A 14,374-nucleotide genomic window follows, 5' to 3' on the forward strand; every position below is an offset into this window, starting at 1 on the left:
TGGGCTGCTGCTGCAACTTCACAAGGCTCAGCCTGGAGCCTACTAGCATCCAGTTTTTACTTATGACCTCAGTACAGAACAAAGAGAGTGTTCAGTACTTTGCAGAGGCACCCTTAACTGGAAAGAAAGATCAGGCTATCATAGAGGAAGAGTTAGATGACCTCTAGAATTTGAGTTGGAAAACCAAGATGAAACTCAGTAGCATGAAATGCAAGGCCATGGACAGGGCTAATACAGAACTTTGGTTTGAGCTGTCAGCTGCTGGAAATGCCAGAGGTGAAGGGTCCACAGATATTAGTCCATCCCATGAGAACAGAGTCACAAAGGTGACACAGTCATGAAAAAGCAAAATGCATCTCTAGAAAATATCAGGTAGTTCAAGCAAGGATGAGCTTTTGTTATTATACTGGGCTCAGCAAGATCTCATCTGAACTACTTGTAAATTTTGGGTAATTTATGTTTAAGCAGGATACACTGAAGGGTAAATTAGGCAGGAGAAACTGCTTTGTAAGAAGAAAACTAAATCATCTCAGCTTGTTTAGCCTGGTAAAAAGAAAATCCAAAAGAAATCTAAAAGCAGAATTTGATTATTGCACATAAACACTACAGGGAACAACACCAACAAAAGAGAAAATCTGTTTATGCTAAAACATGATGTTGAGAATAAGTGTGTGCAGATCAGCCATGAATAGTGTAGGCTAGAAATTAGAATGCTTCTAGCCAGCAGAGACTGTGGAGTTCTGAATAGCATTCTAGTGGGAACAGCAGGGGCACAAGTCTTCACAATTGGAAGCTGGTGCCTTTTTAGAAGGCACATTTTAAACACTATTAGGAACTGCAGCTCATGGGCTCTGGCCTTGTAACCCATGAGGTACTTCTAGGAGGAAGTGGTTGCTTACAGTCCTGGAACTTGCCAGGTGTGAGGAGATTCCCACCTAGATCACAGTCCCTAAAAAGAATGCAATTCACACATGAGAGAAAAATATCCTGTCCCAAGGATTAAAGAAACGCAAAGATTGTAAGACCTTCCTGTCTTTAGAGGGAGTCCATTTGAGCTGAGTGATAACAGCTTCACAGAAGTTTTTAGATTAAGTTGTCTTCAGCAAAGCACGAACAACGGACAACCTGCCTCAGCCTCCACCCTTCCCTCACACCTCACACCTCACACCTCAGACCCACCTTCTGATATCCATTACGCACAAGAAAGCACTCTCCCAGTATATCTTCAGTAGAAACAGAAATACTCCACATGCTTAAAATCTGTATAATACCCTTTTGTTTACAGGGAGTGAGGACCTGTATAGCCTGCTTTGTGGGGAAAAAAAAAAAAAAAAGAAGAAAAAAGGAAAAAACATTGTCTTCACGTTGTCACTCAGTTTTATTTGGAAGGCAGTGTCAGGAGAGGAAGACAATCTACCTCACCTCCTACCTCTCTGCCTTTTCTTATCCCTTCACTACTGAAGTGCCAGAAGCTCTACTGTCAAATCACTCAAAACCAGACAGAGAAATGCACAAGAGATTACACTGTGGGCCAGCATATCACACAGACTCAGCCTTGGCTTTGTACCATCTGCTAAACCAGGCAGAGTCTGAGTGCAGGAAGTTTGCAAGTATTTGATCCTGCAGAGGAAACAAAAAGATATGTGGTTGTACACTTGCACCACAATGGGAAAGGCCTAGAGATTCAAACATGCCTGTGAACCAACCAGGACATTAAACTAGGTGACAAGCATCTGTAAGCCATGGGACAGCAGAACAGACATTACCTGGGGAATCTTTCTAACAAGACTTAATGGAACAAGGGCATTTCCAACAGAGAAGAGCAAACATCCCAGAACTAAGAGCTCATCTATGTAATAATTAGTGGGTTATCAGCGTCATGTCTTGTTGGGGCTTCTGCCTCAGATTTTATGTAATTCAAGTGCTTTAAATGAGATGGTTGGGTTATTAAATAACCCAAACCCTTTCCTTCCCTGTGGGTCTGTGACAGATCCCTGCAGCACACTGTAAGGTCTCATTAACCTCAGTGAATGAAGGATCATGCCATAAATACATGAAGTTGTGGATATTGTTTGCACAAGTCTCTAGCTTAAATTCAGTCTTCTGTAGAGTCAAAATCTGGTGGAGAAATAAAGTGGAGGCTGAAGGGGTACTCCTGTGTTTCTAAGCAATCAAACAAACCTCTTCTTTTCCATGTACATAGAGCAGGCAGCTCTCATCTCTACTTCTGCTGCTTGCACTTATGCACTATTGGAAAGTCCCACTAATGGACCAGATCAACATGATGAACTTTATCTCAAACCACAGAGACAAAAACAGAAGGACACAGAACAACCAACAGGAAACAATCCCGAGTGGGACTGTAGGTATAAAATGTCAGCACATAAAAGCTAACCTCTAGCTTTTTGCTTATACTGTGCATAGAGACAGTTTTAAGGAGCCATTTAAAAAGTATAATGAAGTAGATTTATGGTTGTTTAATGGAGCTCTTCATCAGTATGCTGCATAGCCTGGAAGCAGGCAGGAAACAAATTGTCTGAGGCACTCGGAAGAGGACAGAAGAAGTTGGAATCATCAGAAGAAGTAATTAGCCCCAGACCTGAATGAAAAATGACATGTAGGGCAAGCAAGGATGCAAAATACCTTCAAAGCCAAGGCAACTAGCTTATAGATGCAAAAGATGAATCATCTGAAAGATATAAAAGGGCATCAATCAAAACATTTACAATATAGTAACCGGTTTGTGGGTCAGAATGAGACACTGTTGAAGCTTATTGGAAAAAAAGAGGTGAGTACCTCATCAAAAATGACTGTTACCTTACAGCCAGACATCAGAAATGAAGAAACAAATCTAGATATTAATGTGGACAGGCAAAATCAGGTCGGGAGTAGAAAAGCAGATTTGAGCTTCATTTGATCTAAATAGAACAGCCTCTGGATGAGGCTAACCAGGGAAAAGATGCAGCAAAAAAAAAAAGAAAGAAAGAAAGAAACACATCTACTTTATAAGTGAGACTACAGCATCCTTATACAAGTAGGAAAAGCTGGGGAGAAAGGAAGAGAAATGTCAGGAGAATGGATAAAGTGGGGTCACCAAAATAAGTTGAGGGTTTGCAGAAAGACAGAAATCAAACTTTTTAGTGCCCGGAATGGGAAGTTGGAGAGGTAAGATGGAAGGCATTTTTCACCACTCTTTCTCTTGAATAAGAATTGGTAAAGTTGTGTGTGGAAAGAGAAGTCAGGACAGGAGGAGGACAGAATGAAAGCTACATAACCGCAATGAGCTGCCAAGTGTCTGTTTTCTCTGCAGCAGTTCCCTGTAATTTCACTTCATGTTGGAATGTGCACTGCACATTCACACTCTCCTGTACTGGCCTGTGTCCTGAAGAACTTGCAAATAGGATGTTTTAAAAACAGCCCTCACTGAAGTCAGTCTGCTGCTGAAATCAAGTGATCCGCATCACTGTTCAGCTCTAATTAAACTGGAGGTACATTATTTGCTCAAACACTACTGTTTAATTTATCTGTTTGCTCCAGAAGGTGTTTTCTATTTTCCCATCATTCTCCTGTGAACAGACAATACCTACCAATTTCCAGGAAGCAATCTTTTTAAAAAAATTATTTTTAAAAGTGAAAAGCAAATGCTAAGAAGAACAAATTCGTTGAAGTGTAAAGGCTTCTGTAATACCCCTGAGAGCCATTTCAGCCTGATGCCTTGGGACTGTTAAAACCTCTCTCTAAACAAAAGCTGCTCTGAAAGTAAATCTCATTATGATACAACAGCCCTGCTTTGACCTGACTGCACTTTGGTGAAGTGATTGAAATGCAGACAAGCTCCAGCCCCATCAGTACATTACAGGAGTCTGGCAGGCCAGAATCTGAACCACTGAAATAGTTCTGGTAAGGAAATTTCACACTACCGTGCTGTCAGTCTGCAGTGACTGAAACCATGCTGAGCCAACTGTTTGGTTTGCAAAAGCTCTAAAAACTGAGTCATAGGCTTGAACACATCTCCATTTCTGAAATAGGACTGTGGATGTTAGTAAAGGGCCCTGGTCAAGACTTCATTTTTGGCTAACATGTTATTGACAAATAACAAGCCTTCACAAGATTTGCCAGGAGCCCTGACATGTCATTTCCAGCTGCCACCTAAGCCTTCACAACCTCAGAGCTGGTGGTAGCCCATGTGAAACAAATGCCCTTTCCTTGCAGTACAGAAAATCTATGTATTCAGGCACCCTTAAAGAGGTTTTCCTGGATGAAACTACAGAAAAAGAACATAAAGCAGTAAATGGTCTCCAGTGGGGGAACTTCATTGATCATATCTGCAATTCTGTCTTGCACAACCAGCCCAGCAGATAGGGGAGTTACAGCTAACTTTTTTTGCTACCACTATGTAAACCTGCCTGAAAGCAACAGCCTATCCATACCAGCCTTTATAAACCAGTGTCCTAATGATCCCTCTGCACAAAGGGACAGTCAAACAGGAGAGAAAATGAGGCAAGCCTACCACAAAAAATTACTCAGGAGGTAAGAATGTACCACTATTTATTTAGGTAGTAAGCATTAAAGATAATACAGGGAATGAAAACAGACATCCTTCTCTTATTTACTTGAAAATCACCAATCCTTTAGGACTGACTGTTGTACAGAATAGGAGAGATTACGTAGTTACACTTCTCAGCAGTTTTCAGCTATGCTGCTGAGATTGAGACCAAAGCAAGAAAGGGTGGGAGGCAGCATCCCAACCCCCCTCTGCCTTATCACCTCACTGCAGGTCAAGCTGGAAGCAAAAATCAGCCTCAAACAGTGATGCCATGAACACCTGCTGAAAAAGAGATTGTTCAGGGAGACAGTCTGTGATCACTACAAATTTGGCATGACTACTCCTCTAACAAGTTCCCTTGGAAAAAATGATCAAGATCTCTTTTTGAGGATGATTTGCATACCTCAGTGCTGGGGAATGATATCCTATTGAAACCCTTGAATCACTGCCTAGCTCTCATCAAAAACGTTCTGACTCTCAAAGAACACCCTAAGGGAAGGAAGTACTTCCCTCCCTCCACTGTGCCCCAGTGTGGCAGGACAACAGCCTTCTGATCTATTTTTGTATCATCTTAACCTTTTTAGGAGAGCCATTATACACCAAGTAGCTTGTTGCATTGAGTTGAGAAGAACAGCTTCGGAACCTAGGGGAAATACCTGGATGTGAAAAATCACAAGAGATGTTTCCACGCCCTGAGCAGACAAACAGCTTTGAAGCTAGGACTCCTGCATGAAAGCAATTTGACATATTTGACAGAGGAGAAAACAGGCAGTTTCTGTCAATGTTCTTATATATGCATCTCATATAACTCTGAGTTGAAGTGAATGCAGTAGAAACCTGTTTTTCTTTTCTGCATGCTTTTTTGATAACCAGTCCCAGCTTGGTGAATACCACACTGTGTACCATGTACCCTTCCTCTGACATCCCAGCAGTTTTGGGAAGCACTATTATTTCCATGTACCATTTTTACTACAATCTGTAGAAAGAATCTTTTCACTTTAGAGAGATGGCACAAAAAGGAGATCTGGAGTTGAGAAATAGAAGTCATGTTCTTACTGGTGCTGAATCCACAAAGCCTGCTGAGCCTCAAGTGCAAGGGATCGTGCTGCAAACAGCCAGCCCAGCAAAAGAACCACTGACTCGTTTTCTGATGCTTTAGCCCTATGAGCATAGCAGTGCCTTTGGACTAATAAATTCTGCCAGGAAACTCTGCAGTACTTAGTGCCTTTGTGTTCACTCTTTCTGCTTTCAGTTGCATTTTATATTTGGACTTGTGCAAATCATCCAGGAGGACTCTGACAGAGCACAAAACCCATGCACCAGCATAGCTATGATTTAGAGAACCCTCTCCTCTATTAGGAACTTCACAATGCACAAGGGTTGGCAAATATTCACTTCTAGCATATGTGCTGATTTGCATTCTGTTTGCAAGAGAAGCTGATACCCACCTGTTTCACCAGGCTGACAAGGGATAGGCTCACATATAAAGCCTCACTTGCAACCTCAGAGTTTAAGGAAAAACCAATGGCTTCAGAGGAATCAAAACAGCAGGCAGGCTGCAAGCTGGGTCTCTGATGAAAAGCAGACTTGTATATTCAATATCCAGAGGGCAGTAACACCTTCTTGTAAAATGTCACTGTCATCTTTGATCCAAGGACACCTTTGTGTTGACTGAATTGTTAAAAAAAATATTTAATATCATATCTGCTAGAATATGGATCACCTTTTGTATTATGAGCACATTTGTATAAAATTTATGGGTGTAATAAATTATTAATAGATGTTGCAGCCATAAGCAGTCCACATTATAGATGGCTACAAACAGCTCATTACCTGTCGGATTTTGGGAGTCCATAGGAATTAACCACTTATTGAAACCGTTCTAACACAAATGAACCATTTTACTGCAGTGTCTTTAACATTCACCTGAATACTACTACTGAAAGGAAAGGGTATTTCTCACAGCAGGCACAGCTGGGGAAGGAGAAAGACAAGTCCTGGCTACTAACTCCCAATCTCTCTCAATCCTTTTCATGGCCCTGTACTACTAATTCAAACTGCAGTGTCTCTGCTTTCCCATCTGTAAGCAGGCAATAACTGGTTTTCTTCACAGCTGGCTAGCAGAGATTGCCTTTTGTTCTGCAGTTGGAGACGTGATGTGTCCCTGCAAAGAACAATTAACCTGAAGATACCTTTTACTTGCCCATGATGTTTCATTTTTCTCCAATTCTTCTTAATTTACAGAATGAAATTCCCTTCAAAAATGCTTTAACACTCTACTTGACAAAAAATGCTTTGTGTGTTCAGAGTCAAGAGTAAATCACAGATGCAGGCTATGTCTAGTCAAATTGGCTACTGAAATGCAGCTCAAAGTACGAGCAGAAGCCTCATCTTTTCCCCACCTTTTGTTACTTACTTCTGGCATGATTTCGATCTTCTCATAGCGTCGTTTATAGGGAAGAGTCAGGACCTCTGCTCTGCGGTAGGACATTGGTGGAGGCTGACAGTCTATCATCAAATCTGTACGGTGAGACTGGGAGGGTGGTGGTTGAGTGTACTGCTCCGGGCAAACTACATGGAGAGGCTGGAAAAGAGGACTGTGGTGACTTACAGAAATGCCTGGTCGGTTCTGCCCTACATCTGTAATTGTTGCCATAAGGAGGTCTGCAGATTGATGTTAGCAAGCTAACTTAACTCTATGAAAACAACATCAAAAAGATGAAAACCACAAGATCCAATCAGGATTGAAACAAACTGTCCAAGGAACAAGCAGTATTTACTTTGTATACAGACATTGCCCAGAGTAACAAGGCCTAAATTTGTATCTTTAAGCACTACATCAATATCAGCAGATATGTTAGCTGCCATAAGGGGAGAAAAAAATTAAAATGTTCAACAGCATTCTCATCCAAATGCTTGTCATCAAAATTGGAAGCAAGTACAGCAGTGGTGCAGACCATCACAAAATGGCATGGAGTGAGGCAAACACATCAAAGCACAAGACTGCACAAACGTTAGCAAAATAGGCAACTCCGAGTTTTCACGACTTGTCAGCAATGCGTTAACAAAGCATAAACAAGCTGATTACCACAGGGATCACCACAGGATTTAAGGAAGCCAAAGGATATGACAGAGTTTCTGCCAGCTGCTTTGGGAACAGCATACTTCAGTAGTTACATGGAGGAAGAAAAACAGGCAATGTAATTTCCACCAGTTGTGCAGTGACAAGCCAGGTCACAGAATGAGCAGATAGGATGATCGAGACATCAAGAGGTTTGGAAGAACATGCATTTTTGTGTATGATGAGCTGAAGACAAATCCAAGGGAAAAGCTCAGCCAGAAAAAAAAAAGGGGGTGTTAATTTAATGATGTCACGAGTCAGAATCCAAATTTTAGCAGAAGCAGGGAGAAGCAGAGACTACCTGAAAGCTCTGCCCTTCTTCCTAGACAAAGAAGGACAGACTGTGCAAATGGAATGAGAAAAGCAGTCGATTTGGAAGTAATATGTGAGTGAGACTCCAAAGCAGCAATGCCAGAATCATGGCAAGGATCAAGTGCAGGATTAAGTTACAGGCATGGAGGAGATGGTTAAAGTTGAGGGCACAGAGGATGATCTGCGCTTGGTACACCTTACATTAGGGCTGAATCAGACACAGAGAGGCTAATATAAACAAGCAGGGGAAAGAACAATGAAAAAGTTCTCATTCTCTGTGCTCTCTTATAGAGAACAAACCTGTGTGTTATCTTATTTTGCCATTATTTAACGTAACAGTCACAACCAACTTGTTTATTTCAGATGAATGTGTGAAGAAACGTAAGAAAAGGCAATAAGAACTCATTACCTGGACTTCTTTGAGCAATTTAGACACCTGGATAAAATTCAGTCTTGTATCAATGGGGCAGTAAACACATTTCATGGCCAAAGGTTGATAAGGAGCCAGAGCATCCAGGTAAGAGAAATCTGGTTCTGAAAAGACAAATGTTGAAAATATGGAATGTCTATTGAGAACAAAGGTGGCCTGGTTCATCTCTCATTCCACATTCCAGTCTAGACAAGCTGTTTTATAGCAAAGCTAATTCTGCTATACATTTCTTTTCCCTCCTTCCTTCCCCCATCCAATATTTTCAGTTAATCTGATGAAAATTAATCCCCCAATTAGACTTACCTTAATCAAGCTACAGAGCAATACTACTTCATCTGAACACATTACTGCATGATTTTTATAACAAATTTAATCAAGGCAAAACCATTACCTCTTATTTTTTAATCATTTAAGATCCTGTAAAAGAAGGCAAGATGTCTAAGTTTTGGTATCATAAGGTAACCCAAATGTCAGCTTGTTTTTCACTGTGGCAGGAATGTAGCACAAAGACTGTATCTTGGCTAAACCTGTGCAAATGTCCCTTCCTGCAAACACATTACCTTGCAACCCTTTTTCTCTCCAGCATCTTTTTTTTTCTATCTAAGTGGTAGGTGGAAAAACAAGGGTCTACATTTTAATACAACCAAAGAGGATCTGTAAGGTGCTCTCTTACTGAAATGGAAGGAAATTGGGCCTTCCAGTTATGTCAGCAGAGACAGGTCAGTATGAACTGCAGGCTGCTTACATTAGGGGCTACCCAGAAGCTGAGATGGGCTGTGATTGTGTTTTCAGTTGATATCTTTACTAGATCTAGTAAGTCTCAATTTCCCCTTGTACTTTTAGCACTGACTTCGAAAAATGAGACTGGTGGTGTGCCAGGAAAAAGCCATGCACTGAATGTACTTTTACTCACATAGAGTAATACAACACATAATACTGTTTTTACTATTTTTTGGTGCGTGGATCAAAAATGCAAGGTCTGATACATGACGTGGTGTAGGATCCATGGATCAGAAAGTGCTTCTGTGCTGGGTGTGGAGCTGTGGCACAGGGACCAGAGAGGCTGTGGACTCTCCTCCTTGGGGATCTTCCAAAGCCCCTGGACATGGGCACTCTGCTCTGGGTGGCCTGGCTGGGGCAGGGGAGGAATCAGAGAACCAGTTTTGTCATGCAGACAGCAAAAAATAATGACCTTAGCATTTTATAATGGATGTAGAGCATCCATGATGGTATCCAACATTCAATACTGGAGCTCATTCGACTGGTAAAGATAATTGCTAGCCTAAAAATCTGATACATCTAAGTATCAGTGGTCATGATGTGGTTATATTTACCTTGTGAGAACAGGAAATAATATCAACCAATGATACACATGTTTGGAACTGTCAAAGGGGCAATTTAACTGAGTTTAAAGCAAGCGTCAGTGTAGCTGCCTGGGAACATCTAAGTGAGAAATATTAACAAAAAATGATACTTGTACGAAAATATCTTATTGGATGCCTCAAAAGCCATGAATTGCCAAAGATGAAACAGAACTTAGACTGGGCAAACAGCCATGCTAGTTAAAAGCACATGTGCTAGTGCCAATGAATCAAAGCCCAAAAACAGTAATGCAAAAAGAGGCAATAAATAGCAATGCATAATAAGACTACTGAGAAAGTAGCCAGTTGAAAAACTATTGTCAAATAGGATTAAACCAGAGGACATTTTAAAATATGCTGGGGAAAAAGAAAGAAAACTTCAGTCAACCACTCTGCTAAAGATGTACAACGAAACGGCACACGGTAAATTAAAAAGTTATTAGAAGAGAATTTTTCCATCCCATCTGGCAGTGTGGATGACACAGATTTGACTGTTTGTTTCTGAAAATGTCATGAGGCTGCAACTACTCAAAGTACATATTTTTGAATCAGTAGGTTCAGATAATCTACACATGTATTTCTTGCCCTATGTTTCCAGAACGGCACCAAACCTACGGTCTCTCTGAGCAAGTACTGAGGACATAAGTAGGCATGGAAAAGTGAGGAATTCCAATACCCAAATTCTAAGGTCGAAATTGTAACTCTAACACAGGACTTCCAACATTTAAAACATGTGAAAACATAACTGGAGCTAGTCTTAACATGAAATCGTGATACAGTGCAATTGCTACTTTGAAGACACTAAAAAAACAGAATTCAATTGCATGATGGGAGGCAGTACTCGTCAAGAACACATTTTCTGAGAGAATTACAGGTCTTTAGCTTTTTCCCTAAGACATCTGATTTACAACTATGTGACAAAGTTATAAAATCTTCCACTGTACAGCACTAATGTGGCATGCATGAGCTGTTTAAAGATCTCCTAGGGAGTCAGTTTTTAACGCGCTGCTGTTATCAGAGTGAGAGCAAGAAGTGGACTATTTCTATCGTGTTTTCCTCTAGAACTTCTTGTGGCTCAGTAGAATTCAATATGTTTAATCAATAATCTATCCAATGCTGCTTCAGTGGTAACATATGCAGATGACACAAGCAAGCAGAGCAGCTCTATGCCTCACTCACAGCTGGTGTCCTGCCTTGGCTGCTGTGCTAGTCTTTATTCTCTTGAAGTTGTTTCTTACATTTCAAATTGGAAAGCTAGAGACTAGCTAGCTCCTGTGGACTAAAGAAGCACTATCATAATTATTAAGTTATGACTTAGTTATGACTAAGTATGACTGCCTTGTAGTTTAAAGGTCCTAACTACTAGAAACAATGAGCCTTCAACAGGAGAAGTTAGAACGTGATCTGCTGTCACATACTCCTTCAATGGACCATATTTCTCCCATTACTCCAGGCAGTTTTATCTCAAAATAGGAGAAGCTAGATAATTTAATAATAAAAATCCTAGAATGAAGTGCTCCAGATTTCCACTGGAGGTGCTAAGACCAGGAGAATTTAATCTGCTAGGAATTTCTGCAGACAAATAAGTCTTTGTTCCAGCTGAGACAGCCATAAAGAGGTAGGAACATCCTGCTGAGTATATATGCCTATGGACAGAGATAGACTCTAAAGACAAAAAGACACAGACAACTTTAAGTAACAAACCACAAGAAGTGCCTGGAATCACTGGGCACTCCAAGGTCACTACAACCAACATAAATGTCAACTGGAGATTTACTTGAAGTATAGACTGGGAATTAATCTCAAAGACCATGGCCTAAAGTATCCATAAGTCGTTATGCCCTCCATTGGGACATTTTAACAACTTGACAGAGCCAAGCTCTAATAGAAGCCTGTTCTATTTCCTCATTTCATGGAAGGATTAGCTTGCTATGGAAAGATCAATTCTCTCTTCCTACAAGAAGGCACAGAATAAGATGTTTTGCCATTAAAGACCAGTTTCTGAGATCCTCACTGATGGTGGGTAGCACTTGCACGATATGATTAATGTCACTGATTTCCTGAAAGTTCACAAAATACACAACCCAGCAGAGGGTGTACATTCTCTGGTTTTAACTGAAGTCCCAAATGGAGTAAGAATGACTATTTCCAAAATAATTTATATCTGTACTACTTTTTTACTGCTTACTCTAATTAGGGCCTATTTCCTGACATTACCCCAAAGGGCAGGAGTGGTGGGCACCATAACATCTACGAAGTTGCTGCCCAGGGGGGTTGTAGAGTCTCCTTCTCTGGAGATATTCAGGACCTGCCTGGACGCCTACTTGTGCAACCTGGTGTAGGGAACCTGCTTTGGCAGAGGGGTTGGACTTGATGATCTCTGGAGATCCCTTCCAACCCCTACAATTCCGTGATTCTGTGAAGTGAGTGCTGTGGCATTGTGTACCAGCATAAACAGTCTTGAAACTGAAGTTTCTAATCTGCTCAGCAGGAACTCTCTTGTATCTTCCCTCCTCTTGCAGGAGGGAAGTATGTACTAATTACATGCTGCTTTAAATCTACCAGTAACCCTTCCTTTCCAAACCAGTATAACAGTGTCACAATACTCTGATGTGTTTTCATACCAATACTGTAAAACAGTCAAAAGGATTTGCCAATCACTAGTTAAGAGAAGAAGAAGGAAAGAATGAACCCTTTTCCAAATCTCTTTGCTTTAGGAGGTTACATGCTTCCCAGCAGTCCTATTCACTAAAAAGAGGGGGAAAATAAGCTTAACAGTGGGACTCCATCACGCACTTGCTGTGGGAATAGGCTTGATCAATTACTCAGTGTTCTCCTCCCCATTTCTAATTATTTTTGTCCTAGTCCAAAATTCACAACATTTTTATCTGAGAATTATACTTAACACTTCTCCTATTTATAATAGAATTATTTCCACATAAAACCTGTAGCAATGGCTTTAATGATCATGTCTGAACAGTGCCCACTGTAGGGTTCTGTCTGGATGACACACAGGGAATAAAGAGAGGCACTCAGATAGAATGTCATTTAAGGGAGGGTGCTGAAGCATTTCTAAAGAAGATCAAACTGTAAGAGGCATCCCTTTTGCTAATCTCCCAGAAGCTTCATATTCTGTTTCAAATACTTTGTCTTGCTGTTAATGACTGGCATGGTCCTGGGATGCAGCTGTCCTTAGGATCAGAGACCACAGCTCACTCTGAGGTGGATAGCGCTCGATTCATTAAATCCATTAAAATTAGAAACATTCTGGGACAAGTGAAGGAACTTCAAAGATGGAGCTGTTGTGTCCCAGGCAGCCTGAGTCATTGAGAAATAGCTCCCCAGGTTTTTAGTTGGAGCTGTACCTTCAGCTTCAGATACAGATGTGTCCGTCAGCTAAAAGGAGTCTGAAAAACAAAGTTCAACCAAAAGACAGCAATGGCATAAACCACTGCTGCTAAGTCTGCATGAGGTGAACACTTACTGACCAGCAGACAGTACAGAAATACCTTCAGAAGCAGACTGGTTGTACAAGGTTACAAAGGAGTCAAGTAGCAGTCCGAGGTTGTGATGAAAGGGCAGGAGAAGGTGTGAGGAAAGGCTGCTGATTCCAATGGAGTATGGAGACAGGTCTTGCCTGAGCTTAACTTGCAGCCAGCTGCTTCTAATCCAAAAATTAATTTCCTGTAGACATTTTACTGCTGTGCACAACAAAGGTTTTGCTTAGAAATGGCAAGGATTGACTCTGCATGGCAAAGGTTGGCTCTGCAGGGCTAAAATGAATTAAATGGCACAATAATTACATTTGTCATTACACTCAATTCTGGGGTCTTAATTTAAAAGAGCTCTTACTGGAGTCAGAAACTTCTGCTCCAGAAGAAATAAGTAAAGCTCCCAGGATGTAGCCACACTTCATCAGAGCACAACTTATTGCTAATTTCATAATGATAACCACATTTTACTTACCTGTGAATATAACAGTGTTCAAGCTAGATTTTCCCCATAACTCCATGAAATGAACCACATCCCCAAATCTTAGAGAGGGATGCCCAGTAAAAATGACACATGGCTGCTTGAAGTCATTGCTGAAGTCTCCATGGATGCTGGGATAATGTTTTAATTTGTTTGTCTGAATCAGCTGAAACAAAAACAAAAATTCAGACATTACAAACTTCTCATGCTTCTGTGCCCTGTAATTCCAAGTGTTTATTTACATGTGATTATAAATATTCTACAGGTTATTCGTATTTCATCATAGAGCCCCTTCTTGCATATTCCTTAGATTTTCCAGTACATTTAGTCATTACTGTCCTAAATGTTATGAAAAGGAAGTTGGAGCATGGGGCCAGGTGCCTCCAAGTTCTTACTCTCATTTCTTTGGTACCAGTAAAGAAACTGAGAGGAAACTGCAAACACTCCCTGCTTAGAGTTTCCTGGAGTGAACAAAGTGCTCAGCTGCCAAACTCAAAACAAGCTACTTTTTCCTATTTGCCACGAGCTCTGGGTACAGACATTTAACCTGGTTTTCTTGCATCCCAGCAATACCAGGCAATTTTGCCCTCAGCAGTACGTTGTTGTGAGTTTCATCCGTGTAACGGGTTCAA

General features: G+C 40.9%; 1 protein-coding gene across 1 annotated transcript in view; it reads right to left on the reverse strand.

The window, feature by feature from the left end:
• INTS9 (integrator complex subunit 9) overlaps positions 1-14,374 on the reverse strand; it is a 71,052-nt gene that overhangs the window by 9,500 nt on the left and 47,178 nt on the right. The window contains exons 12-14 of the mRNA XM_010708087.4: positions 13,737-13,908; positions 8,389-8,513; positions 6,963-7,130 (exon numbers count right to left, since the gene is read on the reverse strand). Coding sequence (XP_010706389.1) covers positions 6,963-7,130; positions 8,389-8,513; positions 13,737-13,908 — 465 coding nt within the window. The remainder of the gene's footprint in view (positions 1-6,962; positions 7,131-8,388; positions 8,514-13,736; positions 13,909-14,374) is intronic.

This window comes from Meleagris gallopavo, chromosome 2 (assembly GCF_905368555.1).
Source record: "Meleagris gallopavo chromosome 2, MGAL_WU_HG_1.1, whole genome shotgun sequence".
Taxonomy (NCBI): Eukaryota; Metazoa; Chordata; class Aves; order Galliformes; family Phasianidae; genus Meleagris; species Meleagris gallopavo.